The following is a 22,757-nucleotide window of genomic DNA, read 5'->3' as shown; positions in this document are numbered from 1 at the left end:
GCACTCAAGACAGAAACCACAGAAGTGACATCCCGTCTTGTCTTCCATACCATCCATTAGAAAGGAGTCCTCAGTCCAGCCCATCCCGAAGGGGAGATTTCACAGGATATGAATACCAGGAAGCAGGGGCGTCACTGGTGGCCATCTTAGAGGCTGCTTACTACAGTTTATTATAAATGTAAATTTTAAAAATAGAAAATACATTCTCATAGTTAAAAGTTAAAAATGTACCAGAGGGTATATAGGAAGAAGTCTCCCTCACACCCCTGTCGCCCAGTCCCCTCCTTGAGCAAACTCTTATCAGTTTCCTGTGGATCCTTTCTGAGGCGTTCTGTTAAATGTGAAGTTCAAACAGGGTACGAGCAGAAAGCAGTCACCGTCTCCCCTCCATCCTGCCAGTTCAAACCTGACTGTGGAGATACTCTGCCCCTGCCCCAGGGAGAGGAAGGTTACTGTGCCTTTTCACCTTCCTCTCAGATAAGAAGTCCTCCAGTTGTTTTTAGTCACAACATGGTTTCGTATCAGGAGAATGCTGAGTAACAATCAAACTGTGAACTTTAAGGTTTTTAAAGCTTCTGTCCCCTCCTAGCATGGGCCTCCTTCAGGCTGGAAGCCTGCAATGAGAAAAGTGGGGGCCTTGGGGCCATCTCCTCTGCTTCTCTGTTTTGTCCTTCTCCACCTTCTCCTCTGCCTCCTTCCGGCTCCGCTGGGTTGCCTTTGTCTCTCCCTTGGTTGAGAGATGGGAACGGAGTGAGGAGAAGCAAGGAGCTCTTTTTTTCCAGTCTTGGCTTCTGCACAGATTTCCTCATGGAAACATCCAACTGTAGCTTTCTTGATGTTTGCAAATGCTCCTCTTCATTTAGCATTTGCTTCCAAGGATACGTCTCCAGCCACTTTGCACTGAGGTCACTTCAGGAAACCTGGGCAAAGCTGCCTCTAGGACAGCTCAGGAGGGCAGGCTTTCTCTCCCTCTCAGCCTCCCTCTGGTCTTAGGAAACCCTCACACACCCTTCAGAATATCCTAGACTTTTTGGAAAACTGATTAAGACTGTTCTTGCTCCTCGGGGGTTTTAATTTCTCATACTATCTTGCTCAGTTCCTTTAGGAATAATCATATCCTGGGAACAAGGAATGTCCAATGTATCATTCCAGGAATTAAGATCCAGAAGTGGGGATATATCTGCTGGTTGATTGAATGCCTGTTTTGTGTGGGTAGGAAGTGAAAGGCTTTTCTTATAGAACATACTTTCCATATGCTGAGATACCTTTGAAGACAAAATAATTACAGTAATAACATCTATGAATTCTTCCAATAACCCAGCATACTCTGCTTAGCCACAGATTTCGGGGAGGCTGAGGTCACTTCAGGTAAGGAGCATCTGCACAGGTGGAGGGGACACAATTCTAGGACGTGGTGGGCTTTTTCTTTCTCTCAGAATCATAGTGCTCATGCTGTAAAACTGGACACCAAGGTGGCAGAACTCACTAATCCCTGTTCTTGGTTCTGCTGTGGGTCATCTGCACACATAATTGTTTCACTCTGAGTTGACTCCAGTGCTCCCTTTTCCAATGGTCCCACAAGAGGTCCCACAGGTACCCTGCTGCACCTTGACCAACACTCAGCCTGTCCTTCTCTGGCTGAGGCTGGAATTCTTTAGATTCAGCACACAGCTGGCCTTCAGCAGGCTTAGCGCTGAGACATAAACAAGGCTCTGGGGCTTGGCGCCTCAGTGCTGCCTGGGCTCCCACACAAACCTGACCCTGAGTGTGACCCAGGAGGCTTCTATATTGCTCACACCGTCACAGCTCAACCCCCCCTAGCTCCCTGCATTCTAATAGTATCTGAGTTCTCACATTCTAGTAACTTTTTCTTCTCCTACCTCTTTCCTTGTCTGCTCAGCCCAGGTCCACTTCTAAGTTTCTGTTCTGGAGGGTGGCTTTCCTTCTTCTCAGCAGTTCTCACTATAACGGAATTTTGCCCCTGGTTCTCATTTTGGAGACTGAGACTTTGCGATCTTATCCATGATGAACTTCTGCCTGCTCACCTTCTGGGATTTTCAGATGTTACTCAGAACTTTCCAGTTCTCCTGCTTCAACTGGGCCCCTGGAAATCCCCATTCCCAAGGACTCTACAACTGTTCTGTTAGGCTGAACAGCCGGCATCAGCTGGAATTCTCCCCCTTCCCCCCGAGTTTCTGTGGCAGCCTTGTCCTGTTATGCGGGCAGATGGGGCCTGAGATATAACAGCTCAGCTGGGCTTCATGGAGGCACGTATACATGTCAGATAGGAGCGTAAGAAATGACTACAGCCTCATGAAAATGATATAGAGGGGCAATGCTAACAGCAAGTGAGAAGATTAAGAATGACCTGGGGTTGCCCACATTGTAAGGACAAAAAACCAAAAAACAAATAAACAAAAAAACAAAAAGTGAAAGCAACGTGATAAATTAAAGTCAAAGAAAATCTGATTTGAGAAAAAACCGTGCAGTGTTAAAGTAAGCATGCCAAGAGATGTAGTATCCTCATTAAAGAAAAATAAATCATTTTAAGGTGAATATCATATTGTTCCAATGTTAATTTCTTAGTTTTGACAAATGTGCCATGTTATGTAAGATGTTAACATTAGGAAAAGCTGGGTCTCTGTACTACCTTTGCAACTTTTCTGTATTTAAAGTTATTCCAGAATAGTAAGTTGAAAAAAAGAAAACACAATGAAATATTTGCATTAGAAATAAAGAATTTCTTTATCCTAAAAATTTACACAAATGAAAGTGGTTTTTGAAGGACATTCTGGAATCTAGCTCCTGGTCTAAACTTGTATAGAACAGGTAGAGTCCTTATGAATTCTGGGAAGGATTAGTTGATGCTTCCTGGTTTCACTTTTAGGAAACTCATTTCTTCAACAAATAATTATTGATCTGTTATGGGTCTTGCATTTTCTAAGGTTACATCAGTCAACAAAACAGATAAAGATCTCTGCCCTCATGGAGCTTCCATTCTAGTGAGGGCAGAGGGAAATCAACAATAAATATAAATATACCAAGTGAGTAAATCAGATTGTAGCTGAAGGTGATAGGTGCTACAGGGAAAAAGAAGAGCAGCAAAGGGGTAGCAGCAGTATGTGTGGGGGCTGCGCTGGGTGCAGTTTTAAGCAGGGTGAACCAGGCAAACCTCACTGAGATGGTAAAGCACAGCAAAGGGGAAGGAGATGCGGGAGCAAAGCATGAGGATGTCGGGGGAAGAGCATCGCAGGCAGAGGGGATGACGCTGAGGTAGAGCAGGCCTAGATGTTTAAGCGGTGTCCAGAGGTGAATGGGCAAAAACGGGGAAGAGACGCAGAAGATGAGGTCAGGAAGGCAAGGGTGGTGGTGGGTGGGGAGGAGCACAAATAATGCAAGCAGAATGTAGCAGAAGAGTGACTTGATCCTTCTTAAGTATTAGAAGGATCATTCTTTACTGTTGTGTAAATAGGCTCTGGGTGGGCAAGGGCAGAGCAGGGAGAAGAGTTAGAAGGCTAATGCAGTAATCCGATGAGGGATGAAGGTGCCTTAGGCCAGAACGAAGCAGTGGAGGAGGAGATGAGAAGTGTGCGCTGGAGCTGGGTCGTTCCGGCTCTTGAGAGCCAATGGTTACGTTTTTAGGAAATTTGCAAGCTAGTTGTTAAAAATGCTATTATTAAAATTTAAATTTTATAAAATTACAATTAGATACATTATATTGAAAACTAAAGTAATAAATGCCCCAAACTTATCACTTCTTAATTGTTTTTACCTAATTACTCAACTGCAATGATTAATTACGATCTCTAATGAAATACTCTAAAATGCTGTGCTGCAGAGCATGTCCCCCCAAATCTGTATTCAAGGACATTGCATTTGGAGTTTGTCAGCCATGGTGGGAGTATTTACACTACAGAAATTGACAAATGCTAGGAAATCAGGGTTCATTTTTGTTTTTAAAGAGAGCAGGTTGTTAAACATTGACCAGCACACAACACCTCTGCTTTGTGCCTTCCCCACTTTCCACAGGAAGGTGCACCAGTGCCCTGTTCAATGTCTTCAGGTGCCCTCACTTCTCTCTTGTGCCCGCCCACAGAGGGGAAAAGCTTAATAAAGAGGTTCAATAAGTATTGTTACTATTACAACAAGATAAAAGTAACATATTTCTCTTAAGCTTCATACCATTAATATATATTTAGTTACAGAAAAAAAATCACCTTACCTGTGATTGGATCTTTAGTGCTGGCCCTAACTTTAATCCCATAGTGCTTCGAAGATGCTCCTCTGTGAGTAATGGCAAAGTTTCTCCATCAATTGCATGATCTTTAAATACCTTATTAAACACAAAAGATGTCAACTTTGTTTAAATGTATAGATATTTTAGCTTTGGAGGAAACATTAAGATTGCTCTTGAGGATAACAGAAATTCATAAAATATCTTATGTTCAGTTACCCTCCCTTCTGTGCTCCAGTGGCATGTTGCTTGTGCTCTTTAATAACCCTTGGAGTACACTGTAATTCTCTGTATCTAGAACTCATTTCCAACCTGGAGTCATCATCATCGTTTGAGGACAGGCCCATGTCTTACTCACCAATGTACCAGTAACGCTGTGTCTGGCACATAATAGAAGATATGCTCCTGGACCAGTCAATGAATGGACAAGAGTCTGAGTAAAGGGATGTGCGTAAAAACCACTGCAGACGAATTTCAGACTCTCACATTTACAGATGCAGTGCCTCTGTTCACTGCCTTAGGTGAGTGCCAAAGGGAGGAGAGGAAGACGCAGGTGAGAGCTGTCATGCTGGACCTTCCATGGGGCCTGTTTGTTCTGACTTTGCAGTGGATGCCACCATGCCTTCCATTCTTCCAGATACTAGGGAGGCTGCTGGGGGACAAAGGTTCCAGGCAGATGAGGAGATGGATAGAAAAAACTGGGACAATTAGCAGTATCATAAGGTCATGATCTCCAATTTCAACCTGCCTGGCAATCCTGTATATACCGATGAGCTTTCTTTTCTATTTCAAGCTTTCTTTACACTCCTCAAACTTTAGACCCTACAGAATTCTCCCTCATTTTCAGCAAATCATAGAACTTCTTAATTCAAAAAAATCCGTAGATAAGAACTTGCTCTAATTCTGCCCAACAAACCCAAAAGCTCTGTCCTAATACAGTGGAAGCATGGTCCCACACTGTTTAAAGACAATCTCTCCACCTGGGCCGTGTGTCTTCACCCTTCCCACCTGCAGGCTTCACTCAATAGATTATCCTCTCTCTCATCTTCAGTCCCTCCTCTTTGGCTGGCTCTTTCCCATTGCCATTTAAGCAAGTCTCTGCCACCATTAAACAAGCAAAAATAATGAAAATACACCAACGCTTCCTCATTCCACCTCTCAATACTCTCCCAGGTCTCTCATTTCCTTTACAGCCCAGTTTCCCAGGAGTTCTCATGCTCCCTGCTTCCACGTTCTTACTTTGCTCAGTCTCAAGGAGTCTGACTTCCACTCTCATCAGTCCATTACACCTGCTCTCCTCTAGGCCCCTGGTGACTGTTGCTACTAAACACATGGATATTTTTGAGTCCTCATATTTCTTATGCTCTGGGCTGCATCTGACATTGTTGACTACTCCTTCAAGAAAAATGCTCTTCCCTTGCCTTCATGAGACTTCTCCCTTCTCCCTCCGGGGTACCCTCTGCTGTCTCCTTCAGAGTCACCTCTGTGGCTCCTGTTTCTTTGTCCATCTTTACGTGTTAGAGTCCCTTAGGCTTCTGACCCAGGTCCTCTCTGGCCTTACTGATTCATCTCAGTCTCTGTCCTGGTTTTAGTGAGTAGTGAGTGTCTTTCTATACTGAAGGCTCCCGAATGTACATTTTAAACTTAGAAGCTGAATCGTGCCAATTCTGCTTCTTAGATAGCATTCTTATCTGTCCACCCCACTGCTCCTACCCTGGATCAAACTCCATACTTGCTCATCTGAGGAGGCTTCCCCAGTCTTGCCTCCCTTAACCTATTTTCATAAAAGCAACTTGAGCAACCTGTCTGAAATGAAAAGTTAAGCATGCCACTCCTACTTAAAACCTAGACTGTCTCCGGGATAAAGTCACAATCCTTCACTGGGTCTTTAAGGCTCTTTGTGATCTGGACACTTCTCATTCTTTAGTCCCCTTTCTTGCCATCCTCACCTCTCCCACCTTAGCCCTGGCCCTCTGGCTGCTAAGAACTGCTCTCAAATCCCATCCATGTTAAGTTCTATTTGGCTTCTGGTTCTTGCCTGGAAATTCCTCCTTTGCCTTCCTCCCACCTAAGTTCCCCCACTCAGCTGGTAAACTGCTCACTGTCAGGACTCATGTTTGATGCCTCTTCCTCCAGGAAGCCATGAGGCCCTCCTGTGTGTTCCTACCATGCCCTGTACCTGCCCTCTTATAGCCTGGTCACACGTAAGTGGAATCCCTTACTGGTGTCCCTCTTCTGGACCATAAGCTCCATGAGAGGAACCATATTTGTTCTGTTTCTACAGCATGTTCCGTGCCTTGGAACATGTAGTATTGGGTGTGTTGTATTGGGACAAGCAGAAAATTAGACTCTTCTTGGGGAACTTCTGTACCAGGATTTGTGTTCTAACAGAGTTTAGTTACTTACAAACTATATTTATTAAGTTATTATTTCTTTTCAAATTTTAACTAAACAAATTGTAGAATGGCTAAAATGAGTAACAATTTGGGCCAAAGCAAAGAAGTTGACAGTTTGGGTTAGTCTGTGTAGCTTTAATTTGGGGAAATGGATGATATTTCTTAGGTTATTTTGAAATAGTGTGAACAACTTAAGCATTCCTCTTACCACCTTTGAGAACTCCATGGGGCCCAGGTACTCCTGACTGAAAATCATATGGCCAAATACCTTCAATGTAGAGTAATTATAAAGGTAAGAGCTAGACTCGTAGTCACATACACATTTTTGAAGTACCCTTCTAGACACCTTGAAGCTCAGTTTTACTCAGCTGCAAAATGGAGTTAATAGCTTCTTTGCAGAAGTATGACATAGATTAAATCTGAAAGATAATCTAAATGATGTGCCTAGTATAATGCCTGGTATATAGTCTGTTCTCAATTAATAGTAGGCACTATTATGATCTTTTATAAAGGAGAGAACCAATGTAGAAAAGGTGAAGTGAGCTGTCCAAGAAGCACAGGTAGGTTGGCAGCCAGGGCTGAAATGCATGAGGGCTTAACTTTCAAACACGGTGGATGAACCCTGGGCCTGAGGCAAAGATGCAGAACATGCCTCTGTCTCTCAGATGATGTCCCCAACTGCATGCTCATGAAAGCAGTCTGGGCCAAGTGCATGATATAATTGTGCAAATATTTTAGTAATTTCAGTTATTTTTAGAGAGAATATTTTATCTGCTGACTTATTTGAACTAGACAGGATTTTGAACAAACAAAATGTGTTACCAGGTATCCTGAATGTCCCTAAACAGCTGAACTACCTACCCTCTCTTCCCATCTATTTAAAAGATTTCATTTGCAAGGGGCTTTGGGTTTTAGTTGCGGTTATTTTTTCCTGTGGTTACTTTTTCTACCTGCAGAAAGCAGGTGGTTGGAGGTTGTTGCACCTAAGGCAGAGGTGAAGACAGAGAGGGGCCAGTGGGTGTGGCCCTGAGTGATCCCAGGGGCTGAGAATAAAAGCAGATGGCATGTTGTGGACAAGGGTTCCTGTGAGAGTTGTGCACAAGCAGTGCTGCTTCAGAGCCTGTTGCACCCAGACAGCTCCTGGCTGCATCTGAGGAGGTCCTTCCCATTTCTGTACAGAACACCGTCACTGAGCACAGCCAAGTCATGCCCAGCAGACCAGTGGCATTCTTACTGTTGATGTCACCAGCAGTCACTGGGAGGGAACAGACGTTAGTGTGTAAACAAGGGCAGGACTTGATCCCAAACACATTTGAGAAACGCCTAGAAATAACTGTACCACTTCTTGGGGTGGGAAGGAAGTAATGACATCCTGGTGGTGAGAGATAATGAGTCAGCAAAGTTTGGAGTATTCATGTTTATGGGGTTTCTATGTACCTACAAGGGGATGTTTGGGATTATAAAGTATAAAATGCATGTAACGTTATTTATTACACGAGTGGTTATTATAAATTGCATTTTTCTGACTGTGGGTCACTGACTAAGGATAGTGAGTTCAAACAAATTCAGTCCATCAGAAGTCAGCAATCAAATGTTCGTTACGGATAGGGATGCTTGTTTCTAGCTATCAGAGTTTGGTAACTTCACTGTACCAGTGGCTGATGTGGTACATGATAAGTGGCATAGATAAATTTAAAAAGTGACTTTCTCAGGGTTAATGTCTAATAAAAAAAATAAGATTATACTCATTGAATACGAAAAAATAGGAAAAAATTTTTTATCAGGTATACAAAAACATAAAATAAGTGACTTAAACAATACAACTAGCCTCATAAGTAACTTAAGGTTCTGCTTTCTCTAGAAGCCTCTGATATAATGATGAAAATAACATTTATTGAGTACTTACAAGGTGCCAGGCATTAACATTTACAACAATTCTTTGAGAATATATTATATTATTATCCCCATTTTACAGATGAAAACACTGAGGCACTGAGGAGAGAGGCAACTTGTCCTAGGTCACATGCCTAGAAAGTAGAAAAGCCAGGATTTGAACTTGTATTTTCTGGCTTTGTAAGCTATACTTTAAGTCTCATGCTCTACCGACTGAACTAGCCAGGCACCTATAAGCCATACTTTAAATTACTAGTCTATATGACTTTTCCATTGGTTCCATAAAAAGAATGGGAAAAAAAAAGATTAAAAAAAAATTAACAGCATTACACTGAAGGAAAATGCTATTACAAAATGAGATTAAAAAGATTATCTCTAACATTAGCAAATTATGATGTAGTTCAATCATAATGTCCTTTTCTTGCTTTTCCTTTAATCTGTAAACCAAAGATAATGATACCAAATTTAGTAGTCACATTGTTGCTTAGAATTGTATTATTAAATCACTTGAAAAAGTAAACTATTTGCATGAAAATGTAGCATTGTCATAAGCTTCAAAAACTTGCCAACCCACCATTTTTATCTCTAATTTTCCCATATAAGTGAGACTAGTTTTACTTTCCAACTATCTTAACATTTCATTATAATTTTAGAAATAGTGTTTCTTTACCAGATTGAATTATGTGTGTAGGCATTTTTATATACTGCCCCAGCATAAAAATGGAATTTAAAAAGAGTTAATTTCCTACTTTTCAGATGTATTTTCCTTGTCCTTTTTAGAAAAAAGTATGTATTTCTGTTATGTATGATGAGTAGCCCAAAAACTTCTGACACAGAAACGCATGCCCCTAAAACGTTTGTTAAATGGACAAGTAGAGAATACAGCAGACCTCTCTCATTCTTCTTGGATGTTTGGCCTCTGAACCTAATTTTGTGAGAATTCCCATATCTCGGGAGTCTTGATGGGGCGGGAACTACAGGCAGACCTTGGCTTTCCCCGCCTCCCCTGCAGCTGGGGTGTGGGCACACGACCAATCAGAGGCTCCCGTTTCAGGGGAGCCAATGACATAAAAAGGAAAAGATTATTAGGAACCCTCTCTGGGGTCAAAATCAAGTTTGACAGAACTCATTATGAAGAACATATATTTCAAAATGCCTAACTTTAAGAAAATACTTAAAGTCACCTGAGCATAGTCTGAGCAACCTGGAAGGCCACTGATGAAGTTGTATACATCATTCACGGTCCATTTCTGAATATCTTCATCCAAAGATAGATCTTCCTTGATTGTAAGCAGCACATGTGTTCCTTCAAAATGGAAAGGAGACTATTTTGTGGTATAAAATTTCCAGGGGAAAGGGGAACTCTGTGAGCACAGTTTTATGTGTACTTACATTACTTCCCCATATCCCATTGCCACAGAGCCGTCCCTTTACGCAGATCTGTAAGTAACCCCCTTGAAAGATACTGAGTTACTGAGAGATGATTGCTAAAAACGCTTAGCTGCCTCCTTTCTTTTATTCCTTGAAAGGACCTTTAATGACAGCATTATTGTAAATAAAAGCCAAGGGTCCAGAACTCCTCCAGCTTTTCTCAGATTCCAGTATAAATACCTGGTGGCTTTCATTCCCCAGATTAATACTACCATATTCTATGGTGATATATGATTTACTATGTTCTCTAGGCCACACAAGAATTTAGCTACATCTTCGTCAAAATGGCAAATTTATACTTTGTCAGAGAAGCAGCTGGCATGGTGGTTAGATAACATATACCCCCAAATCCCTGTGTTTTAAAATATTTTTATCTAAAGCAGTTCTGAAAAACTATTCAGCATGTTTTTGGAGGGACAGTATGCTAATACTTTCAGGTAAGAAGGTATCATAACAATAATGGGCACTGAAAGTGCTTCGGTTTGGTTGTCTATTTTTCCACACTTAAAATGGGAGATAGAATTCATACTTCTAAGCAAGAAGCCCCTCTATTTCATTTTAGAGATTACATTAAATTAAAAAATTAAAATTTTAATTAAAAATTCCTTCCTCATATTTACCTTCCCAGCCTCTGCCAAAAATTCTCTATATAGCAATATATAAACTGAGGTGAACTTCACTGTTAAGGCTGATTGGACCTAATGCAATGAAGTGACTTCAAGAAGTGGTAATTCTAAACAGGATTAAGAAAAAGAAGGATAAAAAGAAGTGGCTGCAGTTTGCTATGTAATAACTTCATGGACTCAATGACCTGCAGTTCATAAGGATCGGCTATTGGCTACTGGCCCCTGGACACCTACCTGGGAGAGATGGTCGAGGAGCTGGAGGGGAAACCCCATTCTTTTCAACACAGGCTGCAAACACTTGCTCTGAAGGCTTCTCTTTCCCATCAGCCCAGGCCTTTTCTTCCAGGGGAGTGCCATGAGCTCCCCAGGGCTTTCCGTGGCCGGGCTCCAGCTCTCCACAGGTGTTGGCAAGAGCTGTAGCTGGCTTTTCAATGGCTTCACCCAACTTCTGATTGCTGAGAGGGTCCGTTTCTGGGTCTTTTGCATAGTCGTCCTCTTCATAGGGAACTGTGTGAGTCTGGCCTACGGGTTTTTCTTCTACTTGACTTTTGGAATTCTCGGTATCACTGTCTAGAACCTTCTGGCTCCCTGTACCTCTCTTGAGACGACGACATTTCTGCCCCCAGCTCTCTAGAAAGCGTGGACTAGTTGCCACTACCATGGGGTTTCCCTGAAGGTTTCTCAGGGTGCTCCTGTGAAAATGCAGGTCCCCGGCAGGGAGCACGCCCCTGCCGTGGTAGGTGGCTGGGCCAGCTGGGGTACTGGGGCCATAGAGGAATGGCATCCCTAGGCCTACTAGTCTCTTGGAATTAACTTTCTCTATTCTCCTTTGCTGGTAAATGGCATGCATTTCCATTTCCATCCTAAAAACAAAACAGTATATTTTACAGAACTCAAGAAAACCATCAGAAATAGAATTTGAATGGCTCTCTGCCTTCCCTAGGGTAGCACCTCTGCTTTTCCTGGGACCTATCTGAAGTTTGCTAGGTGTGAGCACAAGTCCCCCAAGAAGCTACTGGGCAGGAGAGTTTGGCTTAAGACCAGAGGGTGGAGGGTCTGGCTGAAACTCATGATGGAAGTCCAAGGCCAGTCTTTAGAGCATCATCTCTAATAGATTTGGCAAATCTAGCAGCGTTAGGGATAATGCAGCACAGTGTAGTTTCTTGCCAGAGACTAATCCTCAAAGAAACTAAAGTTCTGGGAAGAAGCTTTTAAACACTTCAGTACAATTTTAATGAGGCTCAAGAAACACAGTAAGTTTCAACTGTTACAAATTAATGCCAGTGGTAGGGGTCGGGGGAGGGAGGAGAGGGAGGACTTGGTGACTTTGCTTATTGGTCATCATCACCTGGACCCTTTAGTGTTTGGTGATGAGAAGGTTGACTCTGATGCCTTCTCTCACCCACAGCCGTACCCTAGTCATTACTGCTGTGTGTTTCTTTCTCCTCGTTGCTCAAGGCCACTTTTGGGCTCTAATACTGTAGTGTAGTCTGAAGTGGGGTTGGCAAGCTTGGCCCCTATCTTTGGGCAGAATTGAAGTCATTGAAGACAGAAATGCCAATATGAATTTCCAAGGAATCACAGCTAAGCATTTTAATTATGAGACACTGACAAACTATTACAATCTGTAGACTTAGCTTCACTGTGTTGTCATCTTGCTTTTATCCTTAACCAACTCATGTAGATGTTTGTATATATTTCTTTTTGTAATATTTCTGAAATACTTTTTTGTAAGTAATCAGGGCATGTGTGCATGTGTCTGTGTGTGGGTATATACATACACATATAATCAGTGACTATATATACACAACTATAACAATATATACAAATACAAATGAATCAATGAACATATAAAAGTATATATATAACAAATGAATAAACAAACAATTGAATGAATAGAAAATAATGAAAACAACATTGTTACGTTACCTGGCAGTATGCTGCCTTTGAATCATTTCATTCCTTCTAGCCATTGCCTTTATGGATTCTGGTGGCAAAATGCCCCAACCTTAAACAAGAAAATCACCATTTCACCCCATAAGCAAATTAACATCCATTTGAAAATAATAAAATAAAATATAATGATTTTAAACAGTATCTGCAAAAAACCACCAATTGAGCACAATGTTGGAAACAATATCAGTTCATGGCTGTTTGGCATCTTAGAGTCACTTTGGTGATGGCATGACAATGCTAGATTTCTTTTCTTTCGGTATGGGTCTCATGATCGGCAATTGTTTCCCTGCCATACTTCAAAAGGAAAAAGATTAAATTAACTGTGGATCTCTTGCTTTTTTTTTTTTTTTTTTTTTTTTTGGTACAGGAAGAATTAGTTGACCTTTAAAAAAAAAGTAACTAAGTTCTTCCTGATGCTCTGAAATCCCTGGAAATAAATGCAATGATTTAAGTGGATAAAGTATGAAGTACTCTATGTGGAATTTTTGGTGTAGCTGGGGTAAATACTTTTTTCAAAACAATTTCAATGGCATTGAACACCAACTACATTCTTTGTGTCAACCTTCCAAAATGTCTTGAATAATGACAGGATTCAAGGCTCTATTCTCGCCTGATAACTTCATGCTTATATTGATTTTTTTCTTTCTCTGGACTCCTAATGCACTTAGAATCTTTACTGGTGCTTCTCAAACTATCCATGGTGAAGGACTAATTTTTTAAAAAATTTTCTAAGCCATCATAGACCAATACTTTAAAAAAATACAATAAAACAACATCTTAGAAACTTGAAATAAAAACAAGAAATAATACAAGAACGTTTTAAAATAATTAGACCAGTAGATGTAAAATTACCCTGTCAAACTGCTATAAAAGTTTCTAAGTCCTTACCCTCTATTTATGCATTTATTTGTACAAACACTTCTCAGACCAGCCCAGGAGTACAGATCACCCTCTAGCAATAATAAACACACAAATTGTACTTATTACATATAGAATTTTGTTCAGTGATAGTTTTACATGTCTAAATCTGTGCTGGCCAACAGGAGGGCAAGTATCATGAAGGCTAGAGCTGTTCTTTATACTTTCTTTGTACTGAGCCAGCAGAACTCATTAAACTCCTATTAATAATGACCCACCTAGTAATAAACCATACTGTATCTTTTTTATGAGATTTTTTCTCATTTGTAAAACTCAGAGGTTAGATGAGGTGACCTCTAAAAATCCTTCTGACTCTAAAACCTATGTTTTTATATAGCTCAGTGGTTTCAATATACTCTCCTTGAGACAGCCTGCATGCATGAAACTGCCAGCCCATGGCGTAATGCCCAAGGACGCAGAGCACGTCCATGTGAGACGACTAGTGTGGAGGGCACAATTCTAATTACCTGGATCTCAGGACATTCTGACGTCTGGACTCATCAAACCTATTGCATGTTTCTTTCTCTTTCCCAAATAGGTGACGTCAAACTTAGTGCTAGTCCAGTTCTAGTAATCCACTCCCTACCTAACACCCCAGTTGTTGAAATAGATCCCTGTTTTAATTCCTGTTTTGCTCACTTACTTAGTAGCTTAGTTTCTATAGGACTAAGGCCCTACCTTGCCCTTGCTTACTCTCTTACACATCAGCCTTGAGGTGGGAGACCGATCTATGTCTCTGGGACAGGTGGTCAGCCTGCCTGTTTGTGTTCAAATACTGGCAGTTTTTGGAGACAGCCTGGAGGTAGGATTTTGGGAGTCATCAGGATACATGAGACTATATGAGATGATCTATAGAATGTAGACAGAAGTTAAAAGGATGATCCCTCTGGCATACCAACAGGGTCCAGAAGACAAAGTGTGACCTCTGGACACCCACACACCTCAATCTACTCATATGTGCTTAGTCCTCATCTTACTTGACCTGAGAGCAGCTACTTGACACAGTTCCTCATTCTCTCCTTAAAACACTGTCTTCGCTTGGCTTCCAGGCCTCTGTACTCTCCTGGGTTTCCCCCCACCTCACTGGTTGCTCCCTCTATTTCTCCCTTACTTGCTCCTCTTTATCTTCTCCCTCTCTCACATCTCATATCTAATCTGTGAGAAAATCCTGTTGTTTCTACCTTCAAAAATAATTGCAGAATCCAACCACTTCTTACTATTCCTACTGTCACTACCCAGGGCAAATCCATCATAATCTTTTGACTATCCTAATAGCCCATTAATGACCATCAGTTTAACTCCAAAACTTTAATCCTATCAAGTATGTCCCGAACACAGCAGCCAGAGCGAACCTGGTAAAATGTAAGTCAGACCATGTCACTCCTTTGCTCAAATTCCTCTAATGTCTTCCCTCTTACCCAGAATAAAAGGCAAGGCCTCACTATGATCTTTCAGGCCACATACAAACTTCCCCAAGGCCTATAACTCAAAGCTCACCTCCTCATGATCTCATCAGTGTCTTGCATGTAAGCTAAAACAGATAGTAATTGCAGATTTTCATGTTTTTCATCAGTAAATTGATGATTAGAGGAGCTAAGCAACTTACACTTGGTCACACAGTGGTAGAATCATGATTTACACCTGGGTAGCAACTGTAGAAACTACAAGCCTAATCACCATACAGTTTTACCTCCAAAATTAACAGTGAATTAGGCAGCAAGCTTAATGCAGCAATCCAGTTCACAGTGGCTCCACAGACAGCCATCTATTGCTCATACCTGAGTAGACGTGACTGGACAGCATGTTCGGCACATTTGCATTTGGTACAGCAGAGGATCCAAATTGGGAAGGAATACAAAACTGCCTTGGGTCAGTTGGAGCTACAGTGGGAGGCAATAAATCTCTAGGGAAAAAAGATATAAAATAAATAAAATGAAAGTGGAATTGTACTAAATTTCCATTGCATAGGCAGATTTTTTATTGCCATATGGGATTCCATCATCTCTTCTCAAAATGAGTACAAAAGTCCTGCAGTTGCTCTTAGTTTGAGCAGAAATATGATGAGAAAGATTAGAAGGAAGGGTTCTATAAGGAAGGAGGGAACCAGCAGACAACAGAACGGAGAAAGCAGGAGAAGAAAGTTTTAGGGACGTCAGGGAGAAAAGATCTAATCAAATCAACACTAATCTCTGATTTTCCATGACCAATATACTGTTCTTGACCACAATATTCTTTTCTCATTTCATGAACATACCCTGGCTTGAGTTTTGCCCTCTGGGATCACTTTTTGACTACCTGGGTAGACAATTTATTTCTCTGAACTTCAGTGGTCTCTAGAAGTTCACCTCTATTGTTCATACTCCATGAACAAAGATAAATAATGAATTTTACTGTCTTCTCAGAATGTCAGAATATTTTAAAGAGAAGATAGAAAACTGCCAGGGTTTGCAACCAAAATACTGATGGTTTTACTTTTATTGCAAAGAAAGAATTGTTTTATCACAAGAAATCCAGGATACTCAACTGTTATGGACTTTATTGTGTCCCTTTCTAAAATCCGTTATGTTAGAAGTCCTAACCCCCATGTGACTATATTTGGAGATAGGGCCTTTAAGGGGGTAATTATAGTTAAATAAAGTCATAAGGGTGGGGCCTTAACCCAACAGGACTGGTGTCCTTATAAGAAGAGGAAGAGACACCATAAGCGCATGCACACAGAAAAAAAGGCCAAGTGAAGACACAGCAAGAAGGTGGCTGTCTCCAAGCCAAGAAGAGAAGCCTCAGGAGAAACCAAACCTGTCAGCACCTTGATTTAGCACTTTTTGCCTCCAGAACTGTGAGAAATAAAATTAAGCCACCTGGTCTGTGATATTTTGTTACGGCAGCCTGAGCAGGCCATATCAATGTTTGCACTTATACCATGCCTGTCACATAGTGCTCATTAGCTATTTACTGAGTGAGGATGTCAAGCAGGCCTCAAAGGGGAAGTGATGGGAAGTTTGTTGAAGATGTGGCCAGCAGATATCCTGTACCATGTAATGTTAGACAATAAAACAGCACTGGGGTTAACAGCCTTCAAAAATGTAATGATATCCATCTTCTCCTATGACTGGAATTTCATACTGGAGAGAAATACCTATCCACACTTGGAGGTTCAAATGGTGAAGGAACCAGTGGGATCCTCTGCTGCCCTGATGCTGTCAATAAAGGGTTCACAGCCATCATTGGATTTATCATCAGTATCTCTCGCCACTGATGGAGTTCTAAAAAAAAAAAAATCAGATAGATGTGTTAGCAGATAACTCTACTTTTTGTAAACTGTTTGAATTCTTCTTGAACATAATGAACATGTTTTGCATTTTCCCAACACTTGGGAGGACTTGCTACACCAGGCTTTTAGTTACACAAAAATCCCTCCACTGCAGGTACCCAGATACAACTGGAGAACTCAGTGTGCCTTTGGAATTTGTTGGAGAGTCCACAGGTAATTCCACATCACACTACAAGCAATAATAAAATTAAACCAACTTCACAAGATTATAGAAATACCATCTTTCTTTCTTACAACTTACTTTGATTTTTATATTTCCAGAGGTACAAATGATTGTATGCCCTCATATTTTCAATCTTTGAAGAAAATATTCCTATTTAGTTGACAGGATTAAAACAGAAAAGAGGAAATCTTCTTAATGCTAAAAATATATCTCACTAAAGTGCATACAGGCTGATTGCATGAGACTATCTAGATGTAAACAACCAAGTTCTATCCAAATATACAGGAACACAAGCATTCATAATTTTATCTAAAACCTAGAGATCAGAAAAAGGGACCATTGTAAAAGGGACAAAATTTTGCCTTATGTTTTCTTGTTAATTATTAATGTCCTTTGAATAATTTTATATATTAAGTGAGAGCTAGTCAAACAGGTCAGTTTAACTTCTTTATTCTCAATTATTACTTAAAAAAATTAAGATACCTACAACTGTTTGGGGAAAAAAAGGAAATTAGGAAGAAAATGTTCTGCTTTTCAAAATAGTAGTCTTTCTCTTTCCTTTCTTGTGTGTATATTTGATTTAAAATTTAAAATAGTTAATACATTCATATGGTTCAAAAACTAAAAATATAATATTTCAATAAGCAATCACTTCTTTAGCTTCTTTTTCAGACCTCAACTTGCGATCAAATTGGAAATTCAAGCCCATGGGACACCTAACACTAGCTTTCACCATTCATAAATGTATTTTTAAAGTTCTTTATGTGGATTTATTTTCACTGTATTTCTGTGAGGTCAATATAATTTCCTCTTTGATAGTGGCCTCGGAGTAGGACAAATCAGGATAAGGATGAAAATATTTGCCTGTTGCCTACCAACCATGGTGAGAATGCCAACGAAGAACTCAGGCCAGAGGTATGTCAGCCGTGGGCTTGCAACTCTGGCGAGAACACTGCTCCACAGCTTGAAATCTCAGGTCCTGCACATCTGAGATTTGGCGACAGCCACCTCCTTTCTCCTGCTCCATTATGCAACAGAACAATGTGGAACACAGCTTGGTGTTTCCTTTTGAAAAATGACTGAACTTTGATTTGCGTCATGAATTGAAAGTCTCTGGTAGGAGTTTGAACTTACCTATGAGTGGGAGAGAATCTCTGAAGCTATAACACATAGTGCTCATCTTGCATTCTATGTGATGCCTGAGACAAATCTGGAGGAAGGAGAGGGAAGAAAGCGGGCAGTGCAGAATCCCTCTGGGGCAAGCAGCGTTAGAGGCTGACCACCCCCTATGTCACACACGTCATCACAGAGAAATGTCATGGATGTTAGTCACCAAAAGTTGATGGGATTCCCCCAAAGCAGGCCTGGACAAGGACATGAATGCATTTGGGAGCTGATCCCCAGAAGCCTACATGAAGGAGTGGGCAAATGAGATCAGGAAGGGAAGTCAATAAGGAGTGAGTTAACGTATGAATTACCACTGCCGTCAACCCTGCTGGGGACCCGCTAAGAAACCCCGTAGTACACACCTTATAATTGTCCCAGTGAAAGACAAGGAGTTGGCCATTTGCCTATCGGTTTCTGTCAGCCATTGGTGAAGGGCACAGTTATCCCTTGCATCTGGGTTATGCCTGAACTAGATCCAACAAACGCCTATGGTGTGAGGGAAAGTCTTCAGACTGAGAAGCAGAGAGATGCAGGTGCTTGAGATGGGAAATGACCTCTGTGGTTGTAGGTGAATTTAGGAAGGGAATATAGAATAAGGCAGCAACGGTGTTTGGTGCTGTTGCGGCCATGTGGTTACCTTCTAATGTCATTCCACTAGATAATCGACACACATGCCTTTCTTCTGGACTACCAGGTTCACCAGGCATAGGCATAGTTCTACGAGGCTCTGTAGGATCCATTGTCTGCAACGACACAGCAGGATTTTTTTTTACTGTTAGTCATGCATTCTGTGAAATGAGTGGGGGGACTCAAGGCTAATGGAGTTGAAGAAATGAGGCATCAGAGAGAAGTCTCATCTAATTTACCCTCCTTGGTACCATACTTGTTGTGGATTCTGTGGTGCTTGGATCTGGTGTTCTTTCTTTTTGCTATGCCAGTGGAATTTAATAAAATCTATAAATTTTTGTTATACTTCCAATATGGCAGTTTATTATCTTGAATCAACGTACCAAATTTTTACCTAAATTGTAAACTATTCCCAAATCGAGGGAAATGTTCCTATGTCATGAAGGTCCCTAGGAAGGACAACGAGTCTCTGGCATCTACCACACCTGACTGTTATGGTTCTTGCCTCCGTTTGGCTTCCTTAGTTTCTTTTCATCTTTACACTTGTGAGCAAGTGCCTATTTATTTATCACTCTCATAACTATTGAGGCCCCAATTTTCCTTTAAAAAATCATTTCTGGTGCTGTAGACTGAATGTATCCCCCCAAAATTCATATGTTGAAACCTAATCCCCAATGTGACGATATTTGGAGACGGGGCCTTTGGGAAGTGATTTAGATCATGAGGATGGACCCCCCATGAATGGGGTTAGTACCCTTAAAAAAGAGACCCTAGAGAGCTCTGTCATCTCTTCTGCCACGTTAAGACACAGAGAGAAGAAGGCCATCTATGAATCAGGAAGCAGGTCCTCACCAGACACCAAATCTGCCAGGGCCTTTATCTTGGATTTCCCTGCCTGCAGAATTGTGAGAAATAAATGTCTTTGTTTATAAGCCACCCAGACTACGTATTCTGTTACAGCAGCCTGAATGGACTAAGACACTTTTTAATGATATGCTTGTTATCTTTTGTATGTCCCAAATTTTATAGATATATTTTATAGTTTTATATATATATATATACATATGTGTGTGTGTGTATGTGTGTGTATATATATATATTTAGCAGACTTTATTATTAGAGCAGTTTTAGGTTCACAGAAAAATTGAGTACAGTACAGAGAATTGAAAAAAATTGACAGTACAGAGAACTCACGTATACCTCTCCCAGACACATGCACAGCCTCCTTCACTATCAAAATCCTGCACCGGATTTGTTACATTTGTACATTTGTTACAATGATGAACCTACATGGACACATCACTATTACCTCAAGTCCAGGTTTTCCTTAGGATTGGTTCACTTAAATGTTCTACATTCTTTGGGTTTTGACAAATGTATAATGACTTGTACCCACTGTTATAATCTAATATGGAACAGTTTTACTGCCCTAAACCAAATTATATTTTAAAGCAAATATAATCAGACACTTCCAGGAAAATATTCTGGGTTGACCAGATCTTTCACTTCTTTATCAGTCAGTTAGATAAATACTTGAAGCTCCAAATCTATGTTTCTACAAACTCACCATTTTGGAGTTCCTGAGTCATAGTATCAACCCATGAGTTTTAAACATTTACTTTCACATTTTCTGGGTATCTTCTTCTATTTTAGAAATATGCAGACAATTTATGAACCAATGTGACTTTGCTGTAGCAGATGAAATGCTCTTGAGTCAAAGTATAGACTGGGATATCCATCCTGAATGCAGAACGTGTCTGGCAGGTAATCCCAAACGTGGGAATGCACTGGTGCTTAGGTTTGCATTCGGGCTGGATTTCTCTGACCTAGAAGCTTTAATCCTGGATGCCCAGCACTTTAGGAGGATGAAGGTTCTTTAATCTCTGTCTTCAGACTCTTACCCTCAACAAACCCCTCCAGCCAGCACACAGACGATTTAGCTAGTGCTAATTCTGTCTCAACTGATTAGGGCCATAGTAGTAAGACATGAACTTCGTGAACTAAAGCCCTTGCCAAATCAGCAGATACTTGCTGAGTACTGCTGCTACTGAGAATGCTTGCCTGCCTTGTGCACAGCAGCTGGGTGCCAATTCCATTATATTTCTTTCATGGCTTTACTGTGACCATTCATTAATGTCATACAATTTGACTTTGGCCAGCGATGAACTTTAGCATGTATGATGCGTGAATTCTCAGATTATATTCATTAAGATAAATTAAAATTTTAAAATAGCTGCTGTATTTGGTACGGTTTTTACGTTTGAAAGGTAGATCATTAGAATTAAATGTTTCTATAATTCTGAGAAAAATATATATTCTTAAAACTAGAGGGAGATATTCTTAGAAGTCTTTTGTTTAAGGTATAAATCAATTCTTACTAGCTTCACATTTTTACTATTCTAGGTGTCTTATATTAATGAAACTTCTGAAGAGCATATTAATGCTAAAATGTAATTCACACTTTTTTGAGTATATTTTCAGCCTTAGAATAATAAATAGGAAATTTTTTCTTAATTAGGAAGGCTGAGAGAGCTGTCCCAAAGTATTTCATTATCAAATACTTTCAGCGGAAAAATTAGCTGAGAAAAGAGAGTTAAAAAAATTATATAAAATGTTGTTTAATTGTATAAAACAAAAATAATTGTATAGATATTTAAAATACACTTGTTAATTGAAATAAATTTAAAAAAATTTTTTTTAATTTTTAGGGGGCGGAGGAGGTAATTAGGTTTATTTATTTATTTTTAATGGAGGGACTGGGGATTGAACCCAGGACCTCAAGCACACTAAGCACACACTTTACCACTGAGCTATACCCTCCCCCCTACAATTGAAATGAAATTTAAAGTAATTCTAGATGAATAAATTGGCATAAAATATTTGATTGTTTCTAATTGTAGATACACACATTTTCAGAGATGATCACACAGGAATTCTAAAATTATCCAAGCACTTATCTCAAGTGGAAGGAATAGTCACATTTAAAATATCTTCAACCCAAATGTGCATCATGGTCATTTATAACAGGACAAATGACATTGCTCCTTAAAATCTGAGCAGCTAATGTCACCTTCAGCCCCCATCCCACATGTTCTGCACGGCCCTGCTCAATCCTGGGGATTTCATCTTCGTGGCTGCTTGGGCTCTGAGTTTATGCTCCTGTAAGGCTCCCAGTCTACCTCATAGCTCACCTCCCTGAGCTGTTTCCCCCTTCTGCTCTATGCTGACTCAGAATGCAGTCCCCTGCCCTCAATATCCACATAAAATCACTCACACAAGGTAACACATCTGTGTAGCTGACTTTACAGAGGTCTTGGCCAATTGGAGGGGGTGTGTCAAAAATAACTTAAAATTGAACATTAGACTTCTCCATTGTAAAACATTCCTTTGGGTAATTTTGACAATGCAAGCGCTGGCTTCTTGTTTTGTTTTTTTTTAACCTTCTCTCAGCTGCTACCCCAACTACTCCAAAGCAATTCCTCCCACTTTATTTTGCAGAGGCCTCTCCAGCCCCTCTCCCTGACTCTGCTCTGAGCTTTTCCTCAATGGGCCTTTGACTTTGGGTCTCTTTGTCTCTTCCTTCCCTACTCACCTTTGCCAAAGGTGGGGAGAATTTGAGAGATTTCTTTTCTATTGGTTTGAACTACGCCACCAACATCTCACTTTAGGAGGCAGCTAGACTTAGTTTTGGTTTTAAATAACAATAAGCACTTTCTCTGCTACACTAGCACAGTATAAATGAAAATGAGTTTTCACTGTAGTAGTAAGCAGTACTGACAACAAAGACAGTTAATACCAGAGCGCTTGGCAGCAGCCCCAACACATATTTCACTTTCACTGAAGGCATATATACTTCAGCACTTTTCTCAATGCATCGTATCACAGCACGTACCCTGGAAAGCATTGTTGAAGACAGATGGAATATGCATGCTTCCCTCACCTCCTATTTCTTTTCCCTCTGGAAGCTCAATGTCGTCAGTTCATCATTTTCTTGATATGTAAAGTTCTAGGTCTA

The 22,757-nt window shown here is 40.5% G+C and overlaps 1 protein-coding gene across 1 annotated transcript; it reads right to left on the bottom strand.

Annotated features, from left to right (window-relative positions):
• Positions 1 to 1,070: 1,070 nt before the first annotated feature.
• On the bottom strand, positions 1,071 to 16,676 carry SAMD7 (sterile alpha motif domain containing 7). Its single transcript, XM_010976313.3, has 7 exons — positions 16,591 to 16,676; positions 15,233 to 15,357; positions 12,510 to 12,588; positions 10,815 to 11,443; positions 9,708 to 9,829; positions 4,223 to 4,333; positions 1,071 to 1,265 (listed from the first exon to the last, which is right to left on the bottom strand). Exons 1-7 carry the CDS (start codon positions 16,674 to 16,676, stop codon positions 1,071 to 1,073), a joined length of 1,347 nt encoding a protein of 448 aa, XP_010974615.3.
• Positions 16,677 to 22,757: the final 6,081 nt, after the last annotated feature.

This window comes from Camelus dromedarius, chromosome 2, assembly GCF_036321535.1.
Source record: "Camelus dromedarius isolate mCamDro1 chromosome 2, mCamDro1.pat, whole genome shotgun sequence".
NCBI lineage: Eukaryota > Metazoa > Chordata > Mammalia > Artiodactyla > Camelidae > Camelus > Camelus dromedarius.
The sequence above is the reverse complement of the archived record's forward strand: the minus strand, read 5'-3'. Positions and strand labels throughout refer to the sequence as shown.